This window comes from Fukomys damarensis, unplaced genomic scaffold (genome assembly GCF_012274545.1).
Source record: "Fukomys damarensis isolate Sample0158 unplaced genomic scaffold, DMR_v1.0_HiC HiC_scaffold_18, whole genome shotgun sequence".
In the NCBI taxonomy this organism is placed as follows: domain Eukaryota; kingdom Metazoa; phylum Chordata; class Mammalia; order Rodentia; family Bathyergidae; genus Fukomys; species Fukomys damarensis.
Window position 1 is genome coordinate 17036606 of NW_022900930.1, and position 27936 is coordinate 17064541.

At 37.2% G+C, this 27936-nt stretch overlaps 1 protein-coding gene and 1 non-coding gene across 3 annotated transcripts in view; one reads left to right on the plus strand and one right to left on the minus strand.

Annotated features, from left to right (window-relative positions):
* Positions 1–27936, plus strand: part of Slc7a2 (solute carrier family 7 member 2) — a 63962-nt gene that overhangs the window by 25056 nt on the left and 10970 nt on the right. For both annotated transcript variants that reach the window (XM_010621782.3, XM_019207149.2), the window contains exons 2-6: positions 18968–19358; positions 20017–20172; positions 23525–23690; positions 25303–25436; positions 26386–26608. In XM_010621782.3, coding sequence (XP_010620084.1) covers positions 18983–19358; positions 20017–20172; positions 23525–23690; positions 25303–25436; positions 26386–26608 — 1055 coding nt within the window. In that variant the 5' untranslated portion in view covers positions 18968–18982. The remainder of the gene's footprint in view (positions 1–18967; positions 19359–20016; positions 20173–23524; positions 23691–25302; positions 25437–26385; positions 26609–27936) is intronic.
* Positions 27633–27846, minus strand: LOC117286836. Its single transcript, XR_004517935.1, has one exon. It is a non-coding gene; the product is annotated as a small nucleolar RNA U89 (small nucleolar RNA).

Sequence of the window (27936 nt, forward strand, 5' to 3'; positions counted from 1 at the left end):
GTTTGTTTGTTTTTGTTTTTCCTGGCATGTTACGTAGCAGGAGTAAAACTGCAGAGCCACAGTATGCAATCAGGGACAAATTCTTACCAACCATGATTAATTTTCCCCAGTGCTTACTCATTGTTTGTACTTTAACTTTAGGAAGTGATGAAATTACCAAAAATTATTGATGGGAGCAAGAGTCAAGGATGACTCTGAGCTCAACTCTAACCCTGAAGTTGGATAAAGTTTTAATGCTACTTGAAACCTTTTTCTACACATCTTCCATATATTTTCTTTACATTTATGTGATTAAAGTTATCCTTTTAGCCTATCAGAGAGGTTTGCCTTGATGTTTTTTAAGGTGAATACTATCTTTTTCTGCATGTCTTAGAAATGCTAGGCTCTTGTTCTGCCTCATTTGAAGGGATATTTTCATTATGGTTATTTCTCTATTTGAAGAAAAAGTGTTTAGAACTCTTTTTAAAGCAGGTGACTGTGATCTAATTGTGTGTGTGTGTGTGTGTGTGTGTGTGTGTGTGTGAGTGAGTGTGTGTTTGAATATAGTAACCATTTCACTGTGGACAAGTACATAAAAACATGTTGTGGGCTGGGGATTTAGCTCAGTGGTGTCACCACCTGCCTTGCAAGCGCAAGGTCCCGAGTTCAATCCCTGGTAACAACAGCAACAACAAAAAATGTTGTATTCCTTAAATGAATACAGTAGAGAACAAACAAGCTCCAGGATAAGAAATAAGAAAGTGGCCACAAATCTTAGTTGTAATTATTAGTATTGGTCACTTTTGCTTCTTATTTCACAACAAATTGTCTTTGTATTCACCTAAAGATGTCTCAGAAAAAGGACACTGGACAGATAGGAGTTGGGGAGGTGTGGACAGTAGGAGTGGCAAATCCTGAGGGAGGCACAGGTGATCATCCAGAAGGATTTGTTTGCTAAGGTTTTAATTTTACAAAGAGCAGTTTACTGTGAAGTTATTGCTGTAGAATTCTTCACACCTTGTTAGTGATGAGCGATGTATGAATCCCATTCAGGGTACAGCAAGCAACTAGATGGTGCTGGAGCTACAGATGATGAAACATTGTTTTGCTGTTTGCAAACAAGGACATTCATGCAAGCCAGGAATTTGTTGAAACCTTCCTATGTAAGGTTTTTAAACAAACTTAGTCTTTGTTTACATGAGATAAATGAAATTGGGAGGGGGAGAGTAGTGAGAGTTGGGGAGGGTGTCCAAAGAATACGCAGAAACTCTATAAATTTTGGTGCTGCTCACAAAGTGTTTGTCTCTTGGTGACAAGGAAATAATTTTGCTTATACCTGAGAATATTCCCTAATTACTAGGTAGTGGACTCAGTTTATGTACCCTGTATTTTTTGTTTGTTTGTTTGTTTGTTTGTGGTACTGGGATTGAACTCGGGTCCTTGCGCTTGCAAGGCAGGCCACCGAACCACTGAGCTAAATCCCCAGCCCCCCTGTATTTTTTTTAAAAAGCACATTTCTAAATATTCAGAGAAAATATGCATCTCTCTCCACAAGCTATAACCCTAAAAGGTAATAGTTGGGAAGGAGGAAAAGACGGATAAAGTCACAATCATAGGTAATGTTCAGTGTGAGGAACAAGAGGAGCAGATACAAGAAGGATTCACTGTGAATGCCAAGGGAAGTCGTTTGAGTAGTTAAAGTTTAAAAGTTGGAAGGGTGAAGTGAGTGGAATGAATCTGATAAATAGCAAAGAAATGTTTGAGGTGAAGCTTTATGAAATATTTTATTACAAAGGTTAAAAAAGTGGAACCCGATATAGCAGAGCACAGTGGTGGCAAACCTATGGCACGTGTGCTGCAGAGGGCTGTTTCTTGTCACTGAAAGCTCTGAAGGGCTCACCATCACTGGTATAGCAGTAGGGACTGACAGAGGTCACAGCTGCTAATTTCCTGTTTTGCTTTGTCTATAAGAATGGCCATGTGACTTGAAGGCTAGAACAAATAACTGTAAGAGGACCTGAAGCTCAAGTCGGTCAAAAAGAATCTATCTGCTTTAAAATTGTAAAATGGTTTACAATTTCAAATTTGGATGAGTTATATCTTATAAGATTAAAGGCATTTGTTGATACCTGTGTAGAGTGGCCGTCTGTAATATTAAAGGCTTCCTGAAGAACAAGAAAAGAAGCTGAAAAAAGGAGAAGAGGCATATTTTCATTCTGGGAGACCAGTGTAGATTCTGGAAACCACAGACCAGGGATCTGGACACCGTTCACCAGCATAGTTGTGGTATGTACTTGGAAAAGAAGTAACTGATCCCCAGGAAGCGTCGTAAGTTTACCAAGAACAAGTTATACCTAAAAGAAATTCACATCCTTTTCATATGTGTTTATTAGATTGGTGGACTTGAGAATTTTTGACATAATATATAGTATTTCAGCAAAGCATTTAGTACCATACATTATGATGATCTTGATATAAGCTGTAGAGACATATGGATTTCAAGTTGGTTGCATGATATGTCCAGATATGTTGGATTAATGGGTTGATGCCATCTTAGAGAGACATTTGTGGTGGCAATCCATGAAACAGTGTTCTTGGCTCTGTTGGGCCATGTTTTATCATTTACTTGGATTAAGGTAGAAAGCATGCTTATCAAATGTACAGTGATTGATGGACTTATATTGCAGTATGATCCCAAATAATATGAAACTTTAAAAGGTAAATTTAAGTTTTAGAATATTTAGACAATAATGGAATCAAGAAGACCACTCTATATAGACATTTGATTAAAAAGACCTGAGGTTTTTAGTTGACTACAAAACCCAGAATAAATCACTTATTTATTAAATGTATATTTACTGCACTCCTATCTATATTTCAAAAACAGTACAGTGGAGATATGCCAGTAAAATGCAGACCTTGATTTCAAAAAGCTTATAGTCTAGACATTTTTATTAATTGCCTAGGAGTGCCATAAAAAATACCACAAACTAGGTAACTTAAAAAAACAGAACTGTATTATCTCACAGGTCTGAAAGGTAGAAGTTCAAAATCAAGCTCATAGTTGGATTGTACTGGTAGTGGAGAAACCCTGCCTCTTCTGGCTTCTGATGGTGGCTTTGAGTCTTAGGTGTTTCTTGGCTTCTGCCTCTGTTATCACATAGCATTTTCCTCCTCTTGTAAGGATAATAGTTATATTGGATTAGGACTCACCCTAAGGCCTTATAACTTGATAGCACCTACAAAGGCCATATTTCCAAATAACCTTACCACACAAGGTTGTAGGGTTTGGGACTTCAATGTAATGTGGGGTTGGGGTGGGCAGTGCAATTCAGCCTATAACAAGGAGTTAAACGTATTCATTCTCATGCCTGCCTATAATCATGAAACAGAAAAAGTGACATAAAAGTCCAGAGTAGGCTGTGGATGTAGCTCAGTGGTAGAGTGTTTGCTTCTCATACAGGAGACCCTGGGCTCAATTCCCAGTACAAAAACAACCACACAACAGTGTAATGTGAGAAAAAGAATAGAGTGACCTAATTTAGCTTTGAGAAGAGTGTCAGGGGTGATTGGGAGCTGTCCAGGTATGGAGGAGAATCACTCTCCAGGAAGAAGAAACAATGGGGCAGAAAGCCCTGTGGCAGTGAGGTTCAGAGTTCTGAGGAAGTGAAAAGTAAACCCAGGGTGCGAGGAGGAAGCAGAAGATGGATCATGGAGATAGAGAGGACCAGATACAGAAGGGCTCTGGGCACCCATATTGAGGTAGTTTGAGGAGATTACTAAAACCAAGCAAAGAATTAACAGCATTAAGTGTGTAGGATGGAGGAAGGTCTCAAAGAAATCAGACTCCACACTTCAGACACATCTGGAACCTTGTGTCTTGTAGGGAGTGTCTCATTTTAAATTGGTGTTTTCAATGTGGTTGTTGGGCTTTGAATTAATGTATTATCTGAGCAGAGAGAAGTCACAGAATGATAGCCATTCAGAATTATTTAAATGAGACCTTTCACAATATATGTGTTCTTTTGGGCAGAATTGGACTAATGGATAGGAGTTAAGGAAGAGAGCTGCGTAACATAAAAGGTCTAGCAAATGAGACTACAGAGGACGTGGTACTAGCACTCTCCTTGCCTGTGGAAGATGGCCACCTGTCAAGGATGAAAGGGAGTCTGAAATGTTGGCAGAATTGCTCGAACAGTTCTGCTGTACTCAGCACCTCTGTCTTTCCTAACACAGTTTAATTGCAGTCCTTGCCCTAACCTCACGTCTTTGTTAACAATTCTCTCTCCCTTGTCAGGTTCTCTAAACTCCTCTAGAGTTGATTTGTTCCATCCAGCTTGATTCTAAGAATCGGGTGCCAGAATTTTATGTGAAGCCAAATGAATCATATTTAGAAGTGATGATATTTATATTTTATACCAAATAACACTGACCAGATGCCAAAAGTACATTTCTACTTACATGTCTTGAAGATTTCTGTCCTATTCCATTTCTCAAAAGCCTCTTTCTCTGCTTCTTTTAACAGGAAGATATTCTGAAGGTTCTCATTCGTTAGGCTGCTGTCTTTTCCTTTGAGTCAAAGGAAAAGCCCAGGAACTGATAGAGAAAGCAAAGAAGCTTTTTCTGTCTCTCTGCAGTAGCTCAGACCTGGGAGCAAGAACAGAGATGAGCAGGGAGAGGTTCACATGAAACACTCAGATCAGTGCTTTTAGTTGTGTGTGAGTGAGAAGGCAAATGACTAAGGACGGGAGGTGAGCAGACTGGACTACAGTATTCATATGGAGAACAATAAAGTACAAGGCTAGAAAGGTAAACTGACGCAGACTACAGAGAAGTGGTTTTAAAATCCAGGTGAAATGGTAGTTGTTGAAGTTGATGGGATGCAGATGAAATGCAACTGTGAATAAAAAAGATTCAGAGCATTAAAATTGAAATCTTGTTCTTTATAATTGTTTTGTTTTTTATTGAGTTTATTGGTACTTTTTAAGTACACAGTACAGTTACATTCACCATTGGGATCTTGTACCTTGATAGATCTTGGTTCTCATTTTTTCCCCGTACCCCTGCCCTCCCTTCACCCCCTTCACCTTCCCCTATTTATAAAGACTTTGTTTCCATTTTTTCCTATGGTCATGTTTTTTATTTTCCCTTTTTTCCATTCCCCTACCCTGCCCATTTCTCCTACACCTTTAGCCCTTTTCTTCCTATTTCACATTATCAGTTATACAATTTGGATCTTGTTTACACTTTTAGTTTTTCACACCACAGAAACTATTCAGTATTTAAACATGTGTGTCTTATTTATTTCACTTAAAGAGTATGGCCTCTGTATGTATCCACTTTCCTATGAATAATTCTTTCTCATTCTTTTTAACTGAGTAGTATTCCATTTTATAGAAAAACCACATCTTTATCCAGTCTCCAACTGATGGGCAACTGGGCTATTTCCAAGTTTTAGCTATTACAAACTGTGCCACCATAAACATGGGTGTGCATATATCACTGTGGTATGATTCTTTTAATTTTTTTTTTTTTTGAGACAGGGTCTCACCATGTAGTTGAGACTGATCTGGAACTCACTATGTAGCCCACTATGTAGCACAGGCTGGTCTTGAACTCGCAGTGATCCTCCTGCCTCAGCCTCCTGAGTGCTGGGATTACAGGCGTGCACCACCACATTCCAGCTAATTCTTTTACTTCGTTTGGCAAGATACCTAGCAGAGGAATAGCTAGGTCAAATGGAACCTCAAATCCTAGTTCTTTGAGGTATCTCCATAGTGATTTCCATAGTGGTTGCACCAGTCTGCACTCCTACCAACAATGGAAAAGTGTTCCTTTCTCCCCACAGCGCCGCCAACATTTGTTACTGGTTGATTTCATGTTAGCAGCCATTCTTTGTGGGGTGAGATGGAATCTCAGTGTTGTTTTCACCTGCATCTCTCGAATGACCAGTGATGTTGAGCATTTTTTCATGTGTTTGCTGCTTTTACTTGTTTGTCTGAGAAATGTCTGTTCATTTCAGATGCCCATTTTTTAATCAGGTCTTTATATTGTGGGGGCCTGATTTTTTTGATCTCTTTATATATTCTAGATAGTAGTTCTTTGTCTAAGGGGCAGTTGGTAAACATTTTTTCCCACATTGTAAGTTGTCTCTTAGCTCTCTTGGTGGAATTGTCTTGTTTTAATATGTGTCCATACTTAGAAATATTTTCAAACATATTTAGAATTAGGGAAAGTAAATTGTTTGACCAAAATAATTCACTTACAGATCTTTCTGTACAATGTGGTTTCAGATATTTGCTCCTTCTCTCAGGCATCATTTGAAATCAAGGTTGAGATCTAACTGTGCTGGTTTCTTAGACATGGTCAGAATTCACAGCCTAAGTCATAAGAGTTTGGATCTTTCTCTCTCTGGCCTTAGCAAATACCCTGAAGATCTGAGCAAAAGGTTCTTGGTAAGATAGCAGCAAGAATATGGGTAGGAAGGGAGTGTATTTATCTTTTTTCTTCTGACAGACTTGGTGCTTGAACACTGCAGGTCCATCATCCTGTAACACAGATCTGTTACAGAGAGGAAACTGAGTTATAGTTTGCCTAATTGTTACTGTTGTATAATAAGAAGATAAAAATGAAAAATTTAAACAAGGAATAGCAGATACATGTGTACTTATGTGTACTTTTAAAGTTTCTGTTTCTGCAAGGTTTGCAATGCTTTATACTTTTCATTTTTATGAATTTGTTGTGGAACCTACTCTTTGTACATCATTTAAAACACTTATGATTGAATGATTATCAAATAATTTTTAGTTTATGACATAATTTCAATTTTACATTTTATAGTAACTTAAAATATTGCTACTCAATTAAAAATCAAAATGGATGTTTTCAAGAACTGCTTAAGGTTTTACAGATTAATATGATTATTTTAAATATTTTTCTGTTACTATTAGGGAATAGCTGCTATTAAATATTTTGCAGAATTCAAAATCTTTTTCTAAGAAAGGAATTGTTTCAAATGAAGGAAAATTTGAAATAATTGATTTTAAGAAGTGTCATTACATAAACCATCAAAATTTCAAAGTGTATTTTGAAGATTATGGAAATTATTTAGAAAAAGTGCAAAGTTGCTTTTCTTATTTATATACTTTGCATTCTTTGCTTTAAGGACTAGCTAAGCAGAAGCCCCCAGCCCCCACCCCTTGCAGAATTGGACATTGTACCCAGGGCCTTCTCACTGAACTACTCTCCTGGCCCTTATATATATGTATTTCCAGTTTGAGACAGTCTTCTTAAATTGCCCAGGTTGTCTTGAAAGGTGCAGCCCTCCTGCCGTTACAGCCGTGTAATTCCTCCCACCATGCCCAGCTCTCTTTTAAATGAATACTGGAGTGGAATAATAGATAAAGAATCAGATTGGCTATTGGTTTCCCAGAAGACTTTCCTGCTGCCTCCAGCCTTGACCCCAGTCTGCACAGGGCACCCCCTTCTGTGTATCCTGGCAGGGCTAGAGCTTGCTGACTCACATGTAGCGCACTCTGTCTTCCTCTGCCTGTGTCCTTCTGCCCCCTGGAATATTTTTTTAAGAAACTGTGCTTAAGACTAATTTTTCCCCTTTTTGAAATTTCTAAGGCTTAATCATCAAGAGAAAATGCCAGTTGTGTTGAGTAATAGGGAGGTTGTATTCATCCTGTGTAGTATTATAAAAATTAAGATAAATTCTGATAAACTTATTTAGAAAAAAATTTTTATGGTTATGGTATGCTAATGAATAGCATAGAAATGTGACAAGAATATCAGGCTTGAGTTTTAAAGGTCTCATTGTCTCAAGTCAATTTAATTTTTTAAATTGTTCTTGGTAAATTTTAAGGATAAAAATGTTAGTGGCTTTGAACCGTGGTGATAAACACCTAGCACCCTGTGCATTTCTTCTTTGAGCACACTATAGGAATGTCTTATTCTGAATTATTTGAAGCTACAGAGAACTTGCAGACCTCGTAGCCAGTGGCCGTGTTTCAGCAGCCTGCCAAGACTAACGATAAAAATCTCTGGTCATGCATGGCTTCTGTGATTTAAGAAGTACTAAATCAGAACATGCTTCTCAAAATTGAAAATATAGCTTCAGAAATGACCATTTTTAAAAGAAATTACTTTGCAGCAAAATCTTAAACCATAAATTGGTTTCTAGCTGTATTTCTTGAACCACCACTAAAAAATGACTGTGAATTCTTGTTAAATTTCTTTTCTGCCACAGTTTAATGGAAGGAATTTTGCCTACTATTGAAACAGAAGTGGTAGAATCAGAACAATGAATAATTAGGTAGCTTTTAAGGGCAGGTGAGGGGGCAGTGGAGTAAAGGGAGGGGTCTTTGGCTGTGTCTGGAAAGAGAATTTCGAGGAAATCAGTGTCCTCTTGATACCTTTCCCATTCTTTGCCTTGACACAGAAAGCTTTCCTGTGCTCTAATACCCTGCCCAGGCTAAGCACACATTTCTACCTCTGGCCTGAACTTCAGCTGCTAACCCAGTGATCAGGACAGCCTCCATCCTACACCCTGATATTCTGGCAGGCACACAGTTTTCTCTGGGCCGGCTGGATTTTCTTTGCCTCCTAGAGTTGGTAATACAGAGATGTTTTGTTTTGTTCCGGTAGTACTAGGATCAGATCCCAGGGACTTCGTATTCAGTAGGCTACACCCTGAGCCTTTTTAAAAGTCTTTGTTTAGAGACAGGGCCTTACTAAGTCTCTCAGTTGCCAGGGCTGAGCTCAAGCTTGTGATCTTCTTGCATCAGCCTCCTAGAGTGCTGGGATTACGGATGTATGCCACCACGCTCAACTAGGAGCTTTGTTTTTAAAACAGTTGGGTACATGTTTTAAAACTGTTTTCTTGAAGAAGAAAATTAATAAAAATAAAATTTTTTGTGAAATAAATCAGAATGAATCTCCTTCTTGTAAAAATGGACAATTTGGACACCACAGCAGCTGGCCACTATGATACTCAGCAGCACTGAAATGAAGACTCACTAAACTGCAGCAAGATTTTATGGATAATAATTCAAAAGTTTAGAGATTTAAACTTCTAAAATACTTTGTTGTGTGGAAATGTTACATTGAATGTCATCTTGTTCACTGGTGTGTGAACACACCCTTTAGGGGCCCGTTAGGGGCAGGCCTAATGCTTGTCACCTTCTTCTGAGTGCCTTATTAGAGAAATATCAACACAGTTTCAGGTTATTCCATCCAGAAACCTGCTTTGGAAGGAAGAGGAATTATTAGGAAGTACAGCAGAAATGGCAACAGGGTCACATGTGAAGAGTTGAAAGCGGGAGTGTGGTGGAGCAGGCCTTCCCTGTACCACCTTGACTCTCACGCTTTGAGCTTCTGGTTCTAATGAACAGAAACAACTCCATGTAGCCTTAGTGAGCAGGACTTTATGGAAATGGTGTGCGGGGATTTTGTACACTCAGCAGCCAGGCCTGGGGGAAGAGAAATGCTGGCCTGTGCCCCTCCTTCCTCGTCTCCCTGCTGGAACAGCAGGTTTTGTCACCTCTGCTCTTCTCTGAATGGCCACAGTTTGGCTTCCACTGCCAGCCTCTTGGTTCCTGCCCAGTGTCAGACCAGTCCCCAGTCTGTGTGGCTCCAGCCCGAGTGCTGATCGTTCAGCTGATTCAATCATGGTGTCATTTAGAGTTTGGAAGGCGTTGGACTGTCTTGACCTTTAAGAATTTAAACCTGAGTCAGGTGTCTGCCTGTGGCCAAGTTACCTGTGACCTGGGATGAGAAGACAGTGCCGTGGGGAGAGCAGATTGTCCCAAGGGGAGAAGTGAGCAGGTGGGCAGTGATGGGGGTCCCGGCTAAGATGGGTGCAGTGCAGGGGCAGTGAATAAAGACTGCAGAGTCACATGTGTGGATTTCCTCTTTGGTCTCACCACATGTTGACTGTGATGTTGTCTGTGTTCTATATCTCAGTTTCCTCATCTATACTGTGAGATTAATAATAATCCTGATCTCATAAGGATATTGTGAAATGTCATGAAAAAATAAGTTAAGAGTTTCAGATCAGTACCGGGCACAATAATAAGCATTCAATAAACCTTAGACTTTTTAATGCAGTAATAGCACTTGTAGATTAGGGGTGGGTGTGAAAGAGCTCTGGAAAGGGTATCTCCCGATGGTACATAGAAGGTCACTGGTCCTAGCAGCATGGGGGAAGAGAACAGGTGTTCACTCTGGCACTGAGTGATTTATTAGCCCACGATTGCTAATGACCTTATAGGACTGGACATCTGCCTGGTGCCCGGTTTGCTGCCTCCTCTTATGGGGTACACAGAGTGTTCACTGGGTGGCTGCTCTCCTTACCAAGGTGCTGAGGGCTTTGCTTTCTTCATTTCTCTTTTTTCTTCTTCCCCAACCTTCAGGACAAGGTTGCGTGCTTTTTCTTTTTAAGTGTTATGTGCATATCTTTTTTTCCTCTCTTATATTGAGTGATTTAACCTACAGTGTAATTTGAAAATTTGTCTTGGAACTTTAAAGTTGTGGAAATATAATTGATGCTGGTATAGTGATTGTAAGACCAAAAGTTCTACTCTGGAGAAAAAAGCATGGGGTGAAGAGCTCTGTCCTGCATGGTTTAAAATTAATTTTTTTTTCCCTATCTGCTCAAAAACAGCACATACATCTCACTGCAAAACTAGCAGCTGGAATGATGAAGAAAAAGTCATTATTTGAACAGACTGATTTGTTGAGGATTTGTTGGGACACTCTTCCCATTGGCTTGTCACTGGTAGCTCCTACTTGAGATTTATTGTCAGGACCTGTGACACTGATACATAAACTGAGTTTGAAATTTCAGCCTTTACTTAGGCAGAGGGGAAAGATTCATTTCTGCAGGACTAAGTTCTACGTCAAACTATTTATCTAAAGTGAAAATCCAGGATCAACTTTTTTGACTGTAATTAGCAGATTTTGAAAGATTGCAGTGGGTAGTTGAAAGGAAGTCTGCACGTGGTATTAGTCATCAGGGCTAAGGAGTTAGGAGACCTAAAATTCTGCACTGGGTTAAGGAAGTTTTAGATGAAGGTAATTACAAATTACTAAAGAAAGGCTAGCTTTTTGGCAACAATTTACAGGTATTGATGAAGGTATGCAGTACACAGAAGCTGTTAAACTGAAGGCTGGGAGCCGGGGAGGTCAGGGCTGAGGAGCTGCGATACTGATTATAATTATTAGACTGCCACAGACAGCTTGTTAGTCCCTTCCAGCTCTCTCTTGCTTAATTCTATTTTCAGATCTCAGCGCATATATCCGTAGTTTTCATTCTCAAATGAGAGACTGCTGTTTTAGCAATTAAAAAAATAATTACTTTTTGAAGACACTATTCTGGTCTTGCCGGAATCATTTGTGAGCTCATTGAGGTTTTGCTTACAGCCTTTCTGTGGAGAGCCAGGGACATACGGATGAGGTTTACATGGACCCCCCTGCAGGGTCTTGATAGGTGGTGGTGAACCTGTGGCACTTGTTCCGCAGTGGGCAGGCAGAACCCTGTCTGTCAGCACGTGAGACAAGTCGCCCCAGCAGCTGAGCATCAGGCATTGGTATTCAGGTTTAGTTGCTGTGTTGGCACTTTGCGATAAATAAGTGGGGTTTTGGGTTGCAGTTTGGGTCCTCGGTCTCTAAAAGGTTCGCCATCACTGGTCAGATTTCAAATTAATTATGAGTCCTTGGTCACCGAGACAGTAGCTGTGGGCACCGTGATGCAGATCCATGGCCTTGTACCTTCCAGGGCAATGGCATCAGCTTCCGAATCTCCACGTGTTACCTCTGTATAAGGGCAGGTGTGACTGGATTTTCCCACAGTTAAAAGTGCTGTGTAAAAATGAAAGTAAGGTTGTCATAACCATTTCACATAGTAGCTTATCTTTAACAAAAACTTACAGGAAAAGTTATAAAACTTTACAAAGACGATATTATAGCACTAACTTTAGGCACAAATATCTTTTTCTCCCCCTCATTCCTTTGTGGCGCAGTTCTTTGACAAAGCAGTGTGGAACTCCACAAAACATTTTACAGAACTACAGCTGGGTGTAGTGAGGTGTAGTGGTCCATGCCTGTAGTCTCAGTACTACCCAGTAAGCTGAGGTGGAAGGATTCAGGGCCAATCGGAGCTACATAGCAAGACCCTGTCTCAACAAAACAAAATAAAACAAAACAAAACACCAAAAGTAAACAACAGCAACGAAAAAGCACAAGCTTATCCTTTTCTCAATCTACTAAATACACTATAGTACATATACCTGCTAGGTCTCAAATATTTGTTTATTATTTAATGATTTATTATGTTGACCAATTATGGTTTTTACATTCTTTTTCTCCCATCTCATTATATTTCTACCAAATTGGTTTTGTGTCTCACTTTGGTAATCAGAGCTTTACCAGGTTATGTGTAGTTGAGATTATTTGCAAAGGACATTGAGTGACCTGTCAGGTCTGAGAAGGTTCTAATGCAAGCTTTTCAGTTACTCAGAAGAAACGGATGCCTGACAAATAGCACGGTTGTCTTATTTACGTAGAGCAATGTAGGAAAATGATCTGCACATAAAATATTTTCCATCTTTAATAAGAAAGAAGCAGTAGAAATTAACCTGGTTATTAAATGATGCATTTCTATAAGCAGTTGTGAATTAAATTGAATTTTATATTGAAGAGATAGATGACCATTGCTAATATATCCATTTTGTGTAATTTAATTGACTTATTTTTTGTTTTTGTGCTATTTTTCCTTTAGACATCATAATGATTAAAATTCCAGAAAAAGATTTTAAAAATAAAAGCTCACCCACAATCCTTTTGTTGCCTCACAATAACTCTTCATTTTCTTTATTGTGTCTTGATCCATTCTCCATACGTATGCATAATTGCAAAATTTGTCTTTTATTCACAAAAGTTGAGGTTAATGAAACCTCAGTGTTTTATTTAATAAATAAAACCGGAGTGTTTTATTTAAATGGCAAATAGATGTAACTTGTTTTGTTAACTAGCACCTGGGTTCCTAAAGTTGAATGTGATATGTTGGTCCTATTTTCACAACATGATCTTGAATCAGTGAAATTCGGTGGGTCATTTCCTGGCACTTTTCTGGTGGCAGTCATCTCTAGTTCTTGATCTTTAAATATGTCTGTTTGTGTAAAAACACCCAAATGTTACAAAACTTAACACAGTGCATACCCCTGTCCCTCCTCTCTCAGTTGACCTCTACACAGAACTTATGTTTTCGTTTCTTGATTCTCTTTAAGCAGACTGCTTCCCTACTTATCTTCTAGGCGTGTTCTATGAGGAGTAGCTATGTAAGGGTTAGCTGAGGTGGGCATAGTGGCCCACTTGTGTAATCCCAGCACTCTAAGGTGCTGAGGCAGGAAGGCCATAAGTTCAAGCTCAGCCTGGATAATTTAGGCAAAACCTGTTCAAAATTAACTAAATAAAATTTGGGCTAGGGATGTAGCTTAGTGTGAAGGCCCTAGTACCACACACAGAAAAGATTAGCTGGTATCTTGTGCTACCTTGGTACATATGTTACTTAGGCAAGTACTGATGGATTTTTACTTCAGAAACACGAGTACAGAATTGGCAAAATTGACTATCTTATCTGTATTTGCAAATTTTGCAACAAGTGTTTGTTAAGTGCTATGCTTTGGCCTTCTTAAAAAATACATGTCTTTTAATGAATAGCTTCCACTTTATCTTGGAACTTTTTTTTTTTCCTTTTTTCTTTATTGGTACATTTTAGGTATACTATACAGTTACATTTGTCATTGGGATCTTGTACCTTTATGATATATCTTGGTTCTTATTTTTTCCCCATTCCCCTGCCCTCCATTCACCCTCTCCACCTTTCCCTATTTACAGAGACTTTGTTTTAGTTTTTTTCCTTTTCTCATATTTTTTCTTTTCCCTTCTTAGCTTTCCCCTGCCCCTCCCACTTCCCCTACACCTTTAAACATATCAATACACAATATTAATTATACATTTTGATTCTTATTTACACTTTTCGTTTATCATGCCAGAGAAACTATTCAGTATTTAAACATGTGTGTATTATTTATTTCACTTAAGAAATGTATATCCACTTAGCTATAAATGTCTCTAGTTTCTCGTTCTTTGTGGCTGAGTAGTACTCCATTTTATAGAAAACCCACATCTTCTTTATCCAGTCTCTGGTTGATGGGCTGTTGGACTGTTTCTAAGTTTTAGTTATTACAAACTGTGCCACTGTAGACATGGGTTCACATATATCACTGTGGTATGATTCCTTTAATTCTTTTGGCAAGATACCTAGCAGAGGAATAGCTGGATTAAATGGGACCTCTAGTCCTAGTTCTGTGAGGTATCTCCATATTGATTTCCACAGTGGTTGCACCAGTCTGCACTCCCACCAACCATGGAGAAGGGTTCCTTTCTCCCCATAACCACACCAACATTTGTTATTGGTTGATTTCTTGGTAGCAGCCATTCTTTCTGGGGTGAGGTGGAATCTCAGTGTTTTCATCTGCATCTCTCGAATGACCAGTGATGTGGAACACTTTTTCATATATTTTTTTGCTGCTTTTACTTATTTGTTTGAGAAATCAAACATTTCAGATGCCCATTTTGGAATTGGGTTTATAAATTTTGGGGGTCTGATTTTTTTTTTTTTAGTTCTTTATATATTCTGGATAGTAAATTTTTGTCTGTGGAACAGCTTGGTAAAATTTTTTTCCCACATTTTAGGTTGTCTCTTAGCTCTGTTGGTGATTTCTCTTGCAGAGCAGAGCTTTTCAAAAAGATGAAATTCCAGTTGACTCTTTGTGCTAGTTCTCATGCTACTGAGGCTTTGTTCATAAAGTCTTTTCCTATGTCAATGTGCTTTGGCCATCTGTCAGATGTTGTGGAAAAAGTTGCAGATGAGTAAAAGTTTGTTTTTTATCTTAATGGAACTTTTTCATCTGTTTTCAGTTTTCTTTAGGATTTTTCATTGTATTCCTTGAATTAGCTGCTTTCAATATTGAGACCTTTCACTTATATGTAAATAATGTTGTTAGTTTTACCTACTAGTTTTAACATGAAACTGGTTTATTCGCATTTCAGAAATGTCTCTCTTATGAGCAACAAGCCATATAGATTGTTTTATTATTTTTTTCAGTTTTTGTTTTTATTGTAATTGTGAATGCTAGCTTGAAATTTAAAAAAAAGAAATTAAAGTTGAGAAATATTCAAGAGTTTAAGTTCTTAAGTTTAAGTTCTTAAGTGAAAATGCCAAGCTGTGATCTTAAGAGTTAAGGATGATGAATATAATGAAGTCGACAGAAATAGTATTCAAGGTGAATAAGATCCTTGTGCAAAAGTGCAGTACATGGAATAAAAGAAACATGATTTTTTACTTCTAAAATTGTATTGCCTGATAAGCAGCATGCATTGTATTTCCTATTTTTCAGTTATTTCCTAGTTAACTAAATCACGTATCTCTGCAGACACTGCCTTGCGAAGCTTTGTAATTTTTAATTTCTTTTGCAAATAGGTTGTACATTTTATTGAAATTAAATCAGAAATAGATATTAGCAATATATCATATGAAATGCATAGTAGTAAAGAGCAAATTGCTACCCAAATATAATTGGCATTAATAGTTTATTACATTTTTACATTAGACATTTCTACAGTAATATATGTGTGCCTTATATAGTATATATCTTTCTTTCTTCCTGCAATGCATATTTTGCTTTGTAATCTGATTAGCAGGGTTAGATGGGACTTTTGGTCTTCACTGTTCCCTCTATTTAAAAAAGATCATATACTTGGCATGGACTGACTTTGAGTTTATTTAGAAACTTCAAATAAATATAAGCATGTGTATTTTAGTTATCAGTTTCTAATTAAAGTATAATCAAGTGGCTTTAGTCCAAGTAACCTAAGCATGCTTGGAATTTTTTTATCTAGTAAGTTCATATCTGCTACATACTAAATGTTTAAAATGAAAAGAGTAGTTCATACAATAGGTAAACCTGTAGAATACATAATGATCACAGAGACCATATCTATGTAATACCGTTCCTTGCACAATCCCTAGCCTTTAGTGAGGCCTAAAAAATCTGAGCTGAATGAATGATTAAAGAAAAGAAAACTTAAAAAATGAGACAGTTCATTCCCATCTTTGTGGCGAAGTCTCAATTGGCCTTCTCCTGAGATGTAGTTCTATCAGTATATTCTGAAAACTGTAGTGATAAAAATGACTTTTAATTACCCAGGGATTGCAGTCAGTGACTGTGAAAAGAGACATCTCTTAAAAACAGTAGGGGATCATGAGAAATTGATCCAACAACTCTTCGAGGATGCAAAGAAGAATAACATAAGACTGATAGGAATCCAAGAAGTAGCAGGAGAAAATACAAATGACTTTAAAAAGCTGTTCACAGAATTAATTATAGAAAACTTCCCAAACAGAAGGGAAGAATTTGACATACAGATAAATGAGGCATATAGAACTCTAACTAGCCATGATAAAAAAAAAAATCTTTACCTAGACATATAATAATCAAGATCCCAGAAACCCAACAGAAGAACAAAATACTACAAGCAGTAAGAGATAAGAAACAAATCACATGCAAAGGAAAGCCCATCAGAATCACAGCAGACTTTTCAACACAAACCCTTAGGTTAAGGAGAGCCTGGAATGAGACATTGCAAGTACTAAAAGAAAACAACCTCCAACCCAAACTGATGTATCCTGCAAAACTTTCTTTCAAAATGGATGGGGGAAATAAAATACTTCCGTGACAAAGAACACCTGAGAAACTTCATGAATACCAAACCAGCACTACAAGGAATTCTAAACAATATCCTAGAAAAAGACAAGGTAACAACACAATGAGGCCCAACAGAGCAAATCAAATAGGCAAGGTAAGAAACTAAAAGGAGAAGGCGAAAAAAACATGACAGTAATAAGTTAGTACATATCAGTTATAACCATCAATATCAATGGCCTCAATTCACCAATCAAGAGAAATAGACTGGCAGAACGGATTAAGAAGCAAAATCCAGTAATATCTTGTATACAAGACACACCTCGTGCAAAAAGAAGCCTATAGACTGAAAGTGAAAGGTCGGGAAACTTCTTCATGCAACAGGAGCCCAGAAAAAAGCAGGGTAGCAATTTTATTCACAGACAAAGTAAATTTCAAACCTAAACTGATTGAAAGAGACAAAGAAGGCCACTAACTACATCCTTGTGAAGGGAACAATTCAAGAGGAAGAGATAACAAATAATTTATTTTCAATCTATTGAGTATGTTAGAAAGCACATATGCTCCTTTTCTCTTTTCTTTTTTTTTTTTTTTTTCTTTTTTCTTTTTCTTCCCCTGGTGCTAGGTATTAAACTCAGCACATTGTTCTGGCTAGGCAGGTGCAGCACTACTGAGCTAAATCTCAGGCTTTACATTTCATATTTTTTAAATTTATCAACACATTAATCTTTGTCTTTATATGTTGGTCTACCAAATTGATGAGTTATTTTGGTTCTCATGTTCTTTGCTTTTTTAATTGAGAATTTATGAAATCTGTATATATGAGTAGCTTGAAAAGTATTAAGGTCTATCCGTCATTCTCCTCTCTCATCTCTGCCTTCGAACTTCCTTTCTGTCACTACAGCTTGTTTGGTTGGAAATTTGTTAAGACAGATTTTGTTATGTTATCAATATATACCTTTGTACCTATTTTCTACTGATAACGAATATTAATTTTTAAGTAAATTTTATCATAACTATACTTAAATAAATGGATAATAAATCAATATCATTCAGTATCTGGTACATATTACAAATTCTCCAACTGCCTCAAAGATGATATTTGTTTTTCTCAAATCACACAAATCACAAACATTCCACACATTACTGTTTTATTATACCAAAGTATATATTGTATTGTAGAAAATATGCATTGTGTATATGTGTGGGGGGTATGTTTTTACATATATGTGTGCACTATTAAATGAGAAACATGGGCATGAATGTGGTAGGATTTTGCACATTTGGCATATCGATAGTTTCTCTGGCAACCTTATGATTTCTCTAAATTACATGCTTGATTTAATTCATAGTCATTTGTATGGGAAGAATATTACATATGTATTGGTGTTAAATTCTATCATTATGCTTATAAAAATATAATAAAAATAAATATGGGATATAAAGTAGAAACAGAAAAATATGATCTTAAAAATGTGAACTCTTTTAGTTGTTTTTGGATTTCAAATATAAGTATATTTCTTTTCTGTGGGAAGTTTTGTTAGAAAATGTAAGTGATACAATCAACAAGCATATGATATTTATCAAATCAGTAAAACCAAGGAATTTATAAATCATAAAATTTGAAGATAGTTTCTCAACTATTATATGTAACTTTGTTTTATTTGTAAATACATTTTTCAAAAATATATGAAAAGAAAATGAAAAAGAATATATAATGTTTGACGATCATATCAAACTAATAATGTATTTGGATTATCTGTCTGTGTTGCATAAATTTTTGTTTATTTCATATCCTTTTTTGCTGTCATATATATATGTATATTTGAAATTTTTATTTAGTATCTTCATTTCTTGTCATGTATGTTTGCAATCTTTAATTAAAAAAAAAAGAAAATGAGACAGTTTGTTCCCCTCTTTATAGTGAAGTCTCAGTTGGCCTTCTCTTGAGATGTAGTTCTATCAGTATATCCTGAAAACTGTAGTAAGTGAATAAAAATGACTTTTAATTGCCCAGGGATATTCCTTTGCTTCCAAATAAGCCATTTATTGGAGCCTCATGAACTCCAGGAAATCTTGTTCTGATTGCTTAGAGCTGCACTTATGTCAACAAGTTTTAAAAAAAAAGTACAGCTGCCTTAATTTTGTCTCCAGACAGGTGGCTGAAAGAGGGGTGGTGGCTCCAGGTCAGCCTCTGACTCTTTCTTTCTCTTGCTCAGGTTACCTTCTTCAGAATGATTCCCTGCAGAGCAGTGCTCACTTTCGCCCGATGTCTGATCAGGAGAAAAATTGTCACTATGGACAGTTTAGAAGATTCTAAACTGTGCCGCTGCTTAACCACCATGGACCTCATTGCCCTGGGGGTTGGGAGCACTCTGGGTGCTGGGGTTTATGTCCTTGCTGGGGAAGTTGCCAAAGCAGATTCTGGCCCCAGTATCGTCGTATCCTTCCTCATCGCTGCCCTGGCATCTGTGATGGCTGGCCTGTGCTACGCTGAATTTGGAGCCCGAGTTCCCAAGACTGGGTCTGCCTATTTGTACACTTATGTTACTGTTGGTGAGCTGTGGGCCTTCATCACTGGCTGGAATCTCATTTTATCTTATGTAATAGGTACGTTGCAAAAACAAATCTCAATTGTGTAAAAACAGCACTCCTGAGTGTTCATTTGTAGTCTACATTACTTAGCTTCTGGGTGATTATCAGTGGATTGCCTGGCCCCTGTGTGTCTCATTTTTTTTTCATCTCTAAAATAACTTCTAATTGCACATAAATTCTGGGTTTCTGCTTCATCTCTAAATATGCCTTTTTTAATGTGCCTCTCAATGAGGTTGAAATTCCTATTTTTTAAAATAAGAATTTCTTAAAAAATGGAAACAAAGTCTTTGTAAATAGGGAAGAGTGCAGAGGGTGTGAAGGGAAGGCAGGGGTATAGTGGAAAAATAAAAACCAAGATATATAAAGGCACAAGATCCCAGTGATAAGTGTAACTGTATTGTGTGCTTTAAATGTACCAATAAACTTAATGGGGATAAAAAAAGAAAATAATTAATTAAGAATTCCTTTATTGTTAATGAAGTTATTACCTGATTCTGTACTTAGGAACTTGGGCATTTGATTACTATTACTATAAAATTAGCATTATAATGTCATTAAAAATTTCAACAAATGTGAACTAGGCCATGATAATCTGGAGTAGAGTAGAAATTGGTGTTATGTTAATTTTCTGCAAGTGATCTTATATTCTCTGCATGTTCTGTGTTTTGGGAAGGTACCTCAAGTGTCGCAAGAGCATGGAGTGGTACCTTCGATGAATTGCTTAACAAACAGATCGGTCAGTTTTTGAAGACATACTTCAAAATGAATTATACTGGCCTTGCGGAGTATCCAGACTTTTTTGCTGTGTGCCTTATATTACTTCTGGCAGGTAAGAAAACTACTACTGTACACCTTTCCCTTTAATGAGCCAAATTCATTGTCCGGAAAAGTACTGAATTTGGAATATGAACTCTCCAGACCAACTCATCAGATTCATACACTTAAGTTACTCTTGGGTGTCTGTGGCCTTCATCACTGGCTGGAATCACATTTTACCTTACGTAATAGGTGTGTTTCAAAAACAAGTCTAAATTGTGTGGAGAGGAAGAATAGTGCTTCTGAGTCAGGCACCTGGCATGCACTAAATAATAGGAAAGAAGACTTTAGTTTTGCAACTGATTGGAAGTTTGCAGCAATGGCAATGAAGATTCAATAAGGAGGAATACATAATTTCATGGCATTATTTCATCCTTGTTAGATACAACTAAATATATTTGTAAGCATATTATTTCTAGAAGAAACTCTAGGGTTTTTTTCTATGCACTCGTCTATATGACAAACTCAGAGGAACTTTACAGGTCGTCACTCATTTGTGTGTGATGCACACACACTTGGTACTGGAACTTTTCCATGTTCGTCCGTATTGTAGCACAGAGGTTAGAAAAGAATATGAATTGGAGTAGGACAACCAGATTTTCAGTCTTGCTGTGTCTGGTTAACTCCTCTTGGAACTTAAATAATTACTCAGTCTCTCCATCACTCAGCTCGCTCATCCATAAGATGAGTACATTGTTTTGCTTGGTACAGTTGTCACCCTCATAATAGTGGGTTTTATCTTGTAAGCATGACTAATCTCTGCTGTCCTCTTTTATTTGCTTTAACTATTTGAACTCCTATTTTTATTTCATTCCCATCTGCAGACCTGTTTAAAAATCTGTTGAGCTTACACTAAGCATAAAATCTGTATTTCTCCCCACTTTTTATTTGATTTTCTCTGAATAATCTGCCCCTTGCTTTTCTATCTGGATGGTCTTGTTTCCTCCATGGGCTAGAAAGATGCGACAGAAATATTGTTCTATCATGAAATGCTTTCCTATAAATTATAGTTTTAAATGTAGTTCTCTTTAAAAAGTCATTGAATGTACTATATAGGATAGGAACATAAACAAAACTTTCAGGTCTAAAACATTTTGCATTTTCCTTGTAATGTCAAGAAAAATTGCATCTATTGTTTTTCATCAAATTTTTATTTTGGTTTCTAAACAACCTAGCTACCACTAAGTTATTTATAGCATGTTTTACTTAAGTGTGGTTTCAGTAAACAAAATATTTAGCTGTACACCCTCAAAGCTGAGAAGCATGTAACTGACATATGTAGTTAGAGCTCTTAATTCCATGGCAGGACTAAAGCTAAGACATTACCCTCCCTTGTTTCTCCTCTGTTCATCCATTGTATTTTTCCTTGAAATATAATCAAAGCCTACATTATCACTGTTATTAGAATCTTTGAGGATCAAAGTCCCATTATTAACCTTTATCCATATAATAATACCAAATGTCTTGTCAGTTGAAACTGTTAAATGTAATTTCATTCATTAAAGACACAAGGGAAGAATACACAGTATTCAGTTGAGATATTTATGGTGTCTAAACTACAGTTAGGTGGGAGATGAAGCGGGAGAGAAGACATACTACTTCCCCAGCACTCCACATGGATATTGAGGAACTAACATAAAATGCGATGGTGGCTTTGTTTTTCTCTGATGTCTATAGCAGTGGTTCCTAACCTAACAGACAATTATCTGTGGGTAATTATGCTAACTCTCCAGCTTTCCTTCATATCATTAATATAGTTTGTTATTGTGTGATTCTGGGAACTATACAAGTGTAAGAGTTAAATTCAACTTTTCTCATCTCTGCTTGGAAAATTTTGCCTCTGTGATGGTAGGTGGTATTGCTATAAGAAAGAAGCCAGTAAATTGTATAATCCTTTCATAGCAATCATTTAACCAGTGACAAAACTTAAACTCTCATTCTCATAGGTCCATAATTTATATCTTATGCTAGATAGATTAAAAACTAAATACAATGTGTATAATATTTACAAAGAAACTAGAAGGAAACAAAGCTAATATTTTGGGGTTAATGTTAAGGAAGATCTTACTTAAAGTAGGAACTAAAAAGGAAACAATGTAAGGATTATTTCAACAGTAGAGTTAAAAGCAAATGACAAGGCTGGGAGAGTAACTTAGGGGTAAAGCACTTTCCTAGCATGCCAAGGTCCTGGGTTCGATCCCTAATGCCAGATAAAAGTAAAATAAAATAATTTTGAAAAGCAAATTTTAAACAAAGTACTGTGACACTTATAGCATCAATATATAAATGAATCTTATAAATGAATATGAACAGAATACACAGGTATAAAAAAAAAACCCAAGCAATCTAAATTGGGGCCAGAGTCTCTATAGAATATTTTGACATTGTAAATCAAAAGCCTTATATAAAAATTCATATCCTTTGATACATGGTTAACTTATAGAAAACTATTCTAAGGAAAGAATTAGAGAATCTAGGGAGAAATTTATAAAAGGACGATGATGTCAGTACTGTTTATAATTATAAAAAATAAAAACCTAAGAGTGATCTAATTGTCTATAAATAAAGGATGAGTAAAACTATGGTATCTCCATATAGTAGATCGTGCAGCTGTCAGAAATGAGATTATAGTTGGCACAGCAGCATGTGTCTGTAATCCCAACTACTTTCGAGGCTGAGGAAGGAGGACCCTGTGTTTAAGGATAGCTTGGGCAGTGTGGTAAGACCTTGTTATGTTTTGATTTTGTTTGTTTTTAAAGAGCAGTTGTATTTATTGACATCAAAATATGTGTATGCTTAAGTGTATATAATTCTAGAGGGAGGATCACAGTTGAATGTTGTTTTCTTCATACTTCTTCTATGTCTTCAACTTAGTTATTTTTATAATCCCAGTATAAAATAAAGCCATTGAAATAAGAATAGATTTAACAGAGAACTTCTGGCATAACAATTGAATTATTTTTTGTTCTTGTGCTCAGTAAATATATAAAAGATACAGGATTAAGCTTTTAAGAATGTTTCATAACCTTTAGCCTTAAAGGGGCTTTTTAGGAAAGCATCCTATTAAAATTAAGTATCACCTTATATTTACCTGCCATTGGTAATACCTGGTTATTAGACTTATGTATTTCTTAGTGTGGAATCTCCTGTTAGCTGGTTCTGCCTCCAGAAATCAAATCAGCTATGTTTAGAAGACATTGTTTCACAATTAGTAACTAATGAGTAGGAACTGGCTGTAAAGAAGTGGTTACATAGGAGTTAAACACATAAATGTAGATGCAACAATATCCTGATGCCTGTATTCACTTCAAATTGTCATTGTCTGTGTTAGGGTGAAAAGTAAAATGCCTTTTCTTTGTCCATAGGTCTCCTGTCTTTTGGAGTAAAAGAGTCTGCTTGGGTGAATAAATTCTTCACAGCTGTTAATATCTTAGTCCTTCTCTTTGTCATGGTTGCTGGGTTTGTGAAAGGAAATGTGGCTAACTGGAAAATCAGTGAAGAGTTTCTCAAAAATATATCAGCAAGTGCCAGGTAAAACACGTAGGAGTTTTCCCCTTTTAAAAAATGTTACATTTTAAGAGTGCATGCAAAGGCTTTGTTTAGAGCAGTGGTTCTCAAACTTCTTGCTTCTGAAACCTTTCTGAGTGGACTCCCTCTGTGTAGTCTCTCCTCCAGACATAAAGGTATGGGTGTGCTCAGTATGGAGCCCTCATGAGAAGCCACACCAGGCTGGTTCCCAGCCTCAACCTGTGCTGTGGAATTAGGGGAAGAGAGAAGAGAAAACCTAGCTCCTGGAAGAACTTGTTCCTTTCTCCCCAGCAGTTTGCCCCCTCAAAATAACAATGAGTATTTTTAAGTCTGCATCCTTTGAGACTACCATTCAATTTCATTCTTTCAGAGTTTTAGTCATTTTCAGTCTTTGTTTTGGGGGAATGTTATTAGTTGCTTAAGCAGAAATACTATTTCAAAAACATATATTACATGGAGTAAGGTACTCTGTTTTTGCTTGATTTTTTTGAGGGGTTAGAGATTGAACCCATAGCCTTGCACATGCTAGGCAAATACTTTATCATTAGCTATATCCCTAACCCTTTTTATTTTAAGATAAGGTCTTGCTAAGCTGCCCAGGCTGGCCTTGAATTTGTGATCCTCCTGCCTCAGTCTCTTGAGTAGCTGTATACCACCACACCAGACTTTGTTATTCTTTATATATGTAAGTTGCAGTCCTAGAGAAAAATTGTAAATCCTCTGATTTTGTACACTTTTTAACATAGAATATTCAACCCCAGCACTGTTAATTAGCCTAGGAAATTTTGTTTCACCTTTCCACTTAGTGAATTCACTTCTTAGTGAACTTTAAAGATGTATAGTTGTCTTACTTTGTACTTTATGAACTGAAGAATGGATTCTTCAAGCGAAAAGCGTTATGGCACATGTCTCTGTTCTCAAAATCCTGGCTGCCTTTGTGTTGCAGACAGGGTGGTCTGGGGATTGTATGTATTTGCTGGCAATCAGCCTCTAGTTGGATGTCTGTGACTGTTATGGCTATGTATAGATATCCTCCCAATGCCTCATGTGGTCTTAGGTGGGGCTTTTTCAGAAGTGTCTAGATCTAGGGTGTGTGATTGAGTCATATTGCAATGCTAGGATTAAAGGTGGGTGATTAATAAATCAGTCCACTGATTGGTTTGGCACTGCTCTAATCCTGGTACCCCAGATTATAAAAGGGGCAAAAAAAAAATGCTGCTAAGTTCCCTTGCTTGCTTGCTTTGCTACCTTCTGCCCACAATGAACTGTTTCTCCTCTGTGTTGCCCGTCTGCCATGCCACTCTGGCTTGTAGCCAGCCTGTTATGGACTGAAACCTCTACAAACAGTGAGCTAAATAGACCTTTAACTTTGTGTCACATATTTTGTCTCAGCAACAAGAGAAAAGTAACCAAGACAGTGACCTAAGAGGGTTATTGCTAGGGTCCTACCACATTTTCTAAAACAGGTTGAGATAATAAGGTTTTAAATTTTATATACATCAGGTTCAAAGAGCTGAATGAAGACTCAGTAGCTTTTCAGAGATGTACTTTCAAATTCCTATAAGCAGCACATTTCTATGAAAATGACTTTGCAATGTGTTTTTCTTTCTTTTAGAGAGTCACCTTTTGAAAATGGAACAAGTATATATGGGGCTGGTGGCTTTATGCCTTATGGCTTTGCAGGAACCTTGGCTGGTGCTGCCACTTGTTTTTATGCCTTTGTGGGATTTGACTGCATTGCAACAACTGGTAAGAGCAGTGTCTTGGATCTAGACAGAGGGAAAGGTGTCCCTTGTACCACAGAGTAGCCATGTGTGAAAGCAGAGGGTCAAGAAAAAGACAGCTGGTTTGGGAATAAGAAGGGTGTTAATTCCAGATCTGTTGGTGATATCTGCTATATAAGATTTTAAAATGAAAAGATACTTCATGAAACTCTCTAAGCCTTGGTTTCTTACATTGGTAAAATTGGGAGAGCAGTACAGAGATTGCCAAAGTACACATATGACAAATACTTAGCAAGCTGTGAAATACCTTACATGTATAATTCATGATTATTGTACTTAAACTATGTGGATGTGCTATCACTTCCAAATATTTATTTTCTTAAACTGCCTTTTCCTTGATGGATGAAATATGCTCTGGCATTTTCTCTTTATCCTGTACCATAAAGTCCTCATGCCTGAATCACTCTCCTGGTGCCCCCTCTAGCTTCTTGTCATTGCACAGCCTTATAAGTAATCATTTTTGGGGTACTTCAGATGTCAAATCTTACAAAAAGGGTACAAAGAATTTGGTTTCACATAGGTGAAATAAGTTTATCTGAAGCCTTCATGTGTCCCAACCTATAAAACATCGCATCGGTCATGTAATCTGTGGGTGAGTCTCCTTCCAAATAGGTGGAGACTGCAGTCCCTAAATACTTAAGAGTGTTGATGCATCAGTTTCTCCTGGAAATGAGAATATTACTTGCATGATTTCTCTTTTCCCTCTGGGAATTGGATTTTTATGTAATAGAAAAGTACCTTCCAGAAGAGAGGGGAAATTTAATGTAAAATAAATGGATCACACTAAAAAACCAGAAGGGACAAAAGCAGAGTAAAATTGCCATGGAAGAGAGAAAGAATTTGATCCACATTAAGTTGTTTTTGCCTAAAAATGGCTTATTAAACATGCACATTGTTTGTTTGTATTACCTTAGGTGAAGAAGTCCGGAATCCCCAGAAAGCTATTCCTATTGGAATAGTGACTTCTTTGCTTGTTTGTTTTATGGCCTACTTTGGAGTCTCTGCAGCTTTGACACTTATGATGCCATACTACCTCCTCGATGAAAAAAGCCCCCTTCCGGTAGCATTTGAGTACGTTGGATGGGGTCCTGCCAAGTACGTTGTTGCAGCGGGCTCCCTCTGTGCACTGTCCACAAGGTACATTCCACTGGCTTTGGGACAGGGGCTGTTTGGGTTCCTGCAAAGTATAGTTACTGTCTAAAAAATATTTTTGTATGTTCTAAAAATATTCTAACATGAGGAAAATATTATGCAACTATGTATTTACTGAATAGTTTGCCCAGAATTGCCATTAAAAATCTTAAGTGATTAAAAAAAAAAACTTTTCCCACATCAGTTAAAAGAGTTTTTCAAGATAATGTTGGTCCAAACTTCCATATAAATATAAATGGCATTAATATACATGCAAATACGTGTCATGTATTCATGTATCTAATCTATGCATTGTAAAACTTTAGGTTGCTTACTCTAGTATGTCTCTGCTGGCTTTGCTGGCTTTCGTGTCATTTGAAGTTCTTCAGACAGTCTAAAACTGCATGTAGACTTGACATTTTCTATAGTCCTTGTAATAGTTTGTCACCAGGCATGGTAGCTTGTAATCCGAGAACTCGGGAAGGATCACCACAAGTTTGAGGCCAGCCTAGGCAACATAGTGAGTTCAAGGCCAGCCTGAACTACATAGCAAAACCCTGTCTCAAAACAAAAACAAAAATTTTTTAAGGTAATACAGTAGTCAGTGTGAGTGGAAGGTATGTGGTCGGATTTTTTAAAGGAGAAATGTGTGGTTATAATTCATCAACCTAGCTTTTTTTTTCTCCAAAATTTCTTATATTTTCTAGAGAAAATATAATTGACAATTAGAAATTACCCCTGTAAGCCAGGTTCCCTGGCATACATCTATAATCTCAGCTGCTTAGGCGGTTTAGGGAGCAGAATTGACTGTGCAAGGCCACCCTAGCAACTTAGTGAGACCGTGTCTCAAGGGGGTGAGGTAGGGTGGGAATGTAGCTCTGTGCTAGAAAGCTTGCCTGCTAGCTCACAGCTAGGCCTAGGCTCAAGCCCAGTACCACAAAAGAATTACGTCTGAACTGTGAAGACCGGTGCCATCTTGTTCTTACAATGACGGACAGAGATTCATCCATGGCCAAGCTTAACCCACTCCTATGAAAAGATAAAATGAAAATGGAGTTTTTTAAAATCTATTTTTCCCCCACTTGTGGACCTCCCTGCAGTCGACTTCCAGAAACCGAGGCCAGCAGTGCTATTGACCTGGATTTACAGTGGGGAGCCAGGCTTCCGGGATCCCCACCAGGATTTCAGATCCCAAGAGTGAATTTTTAAAAATAAAATATTTTCCCTTATATGTTATTTTTCACAACTAATTCATGTATGGGATGGTGTAGCCAATAAGCAGAAGTAATTCAAAACCTCTTAAGCAAAAAGTATCTTACTAAATTTCACTGTTA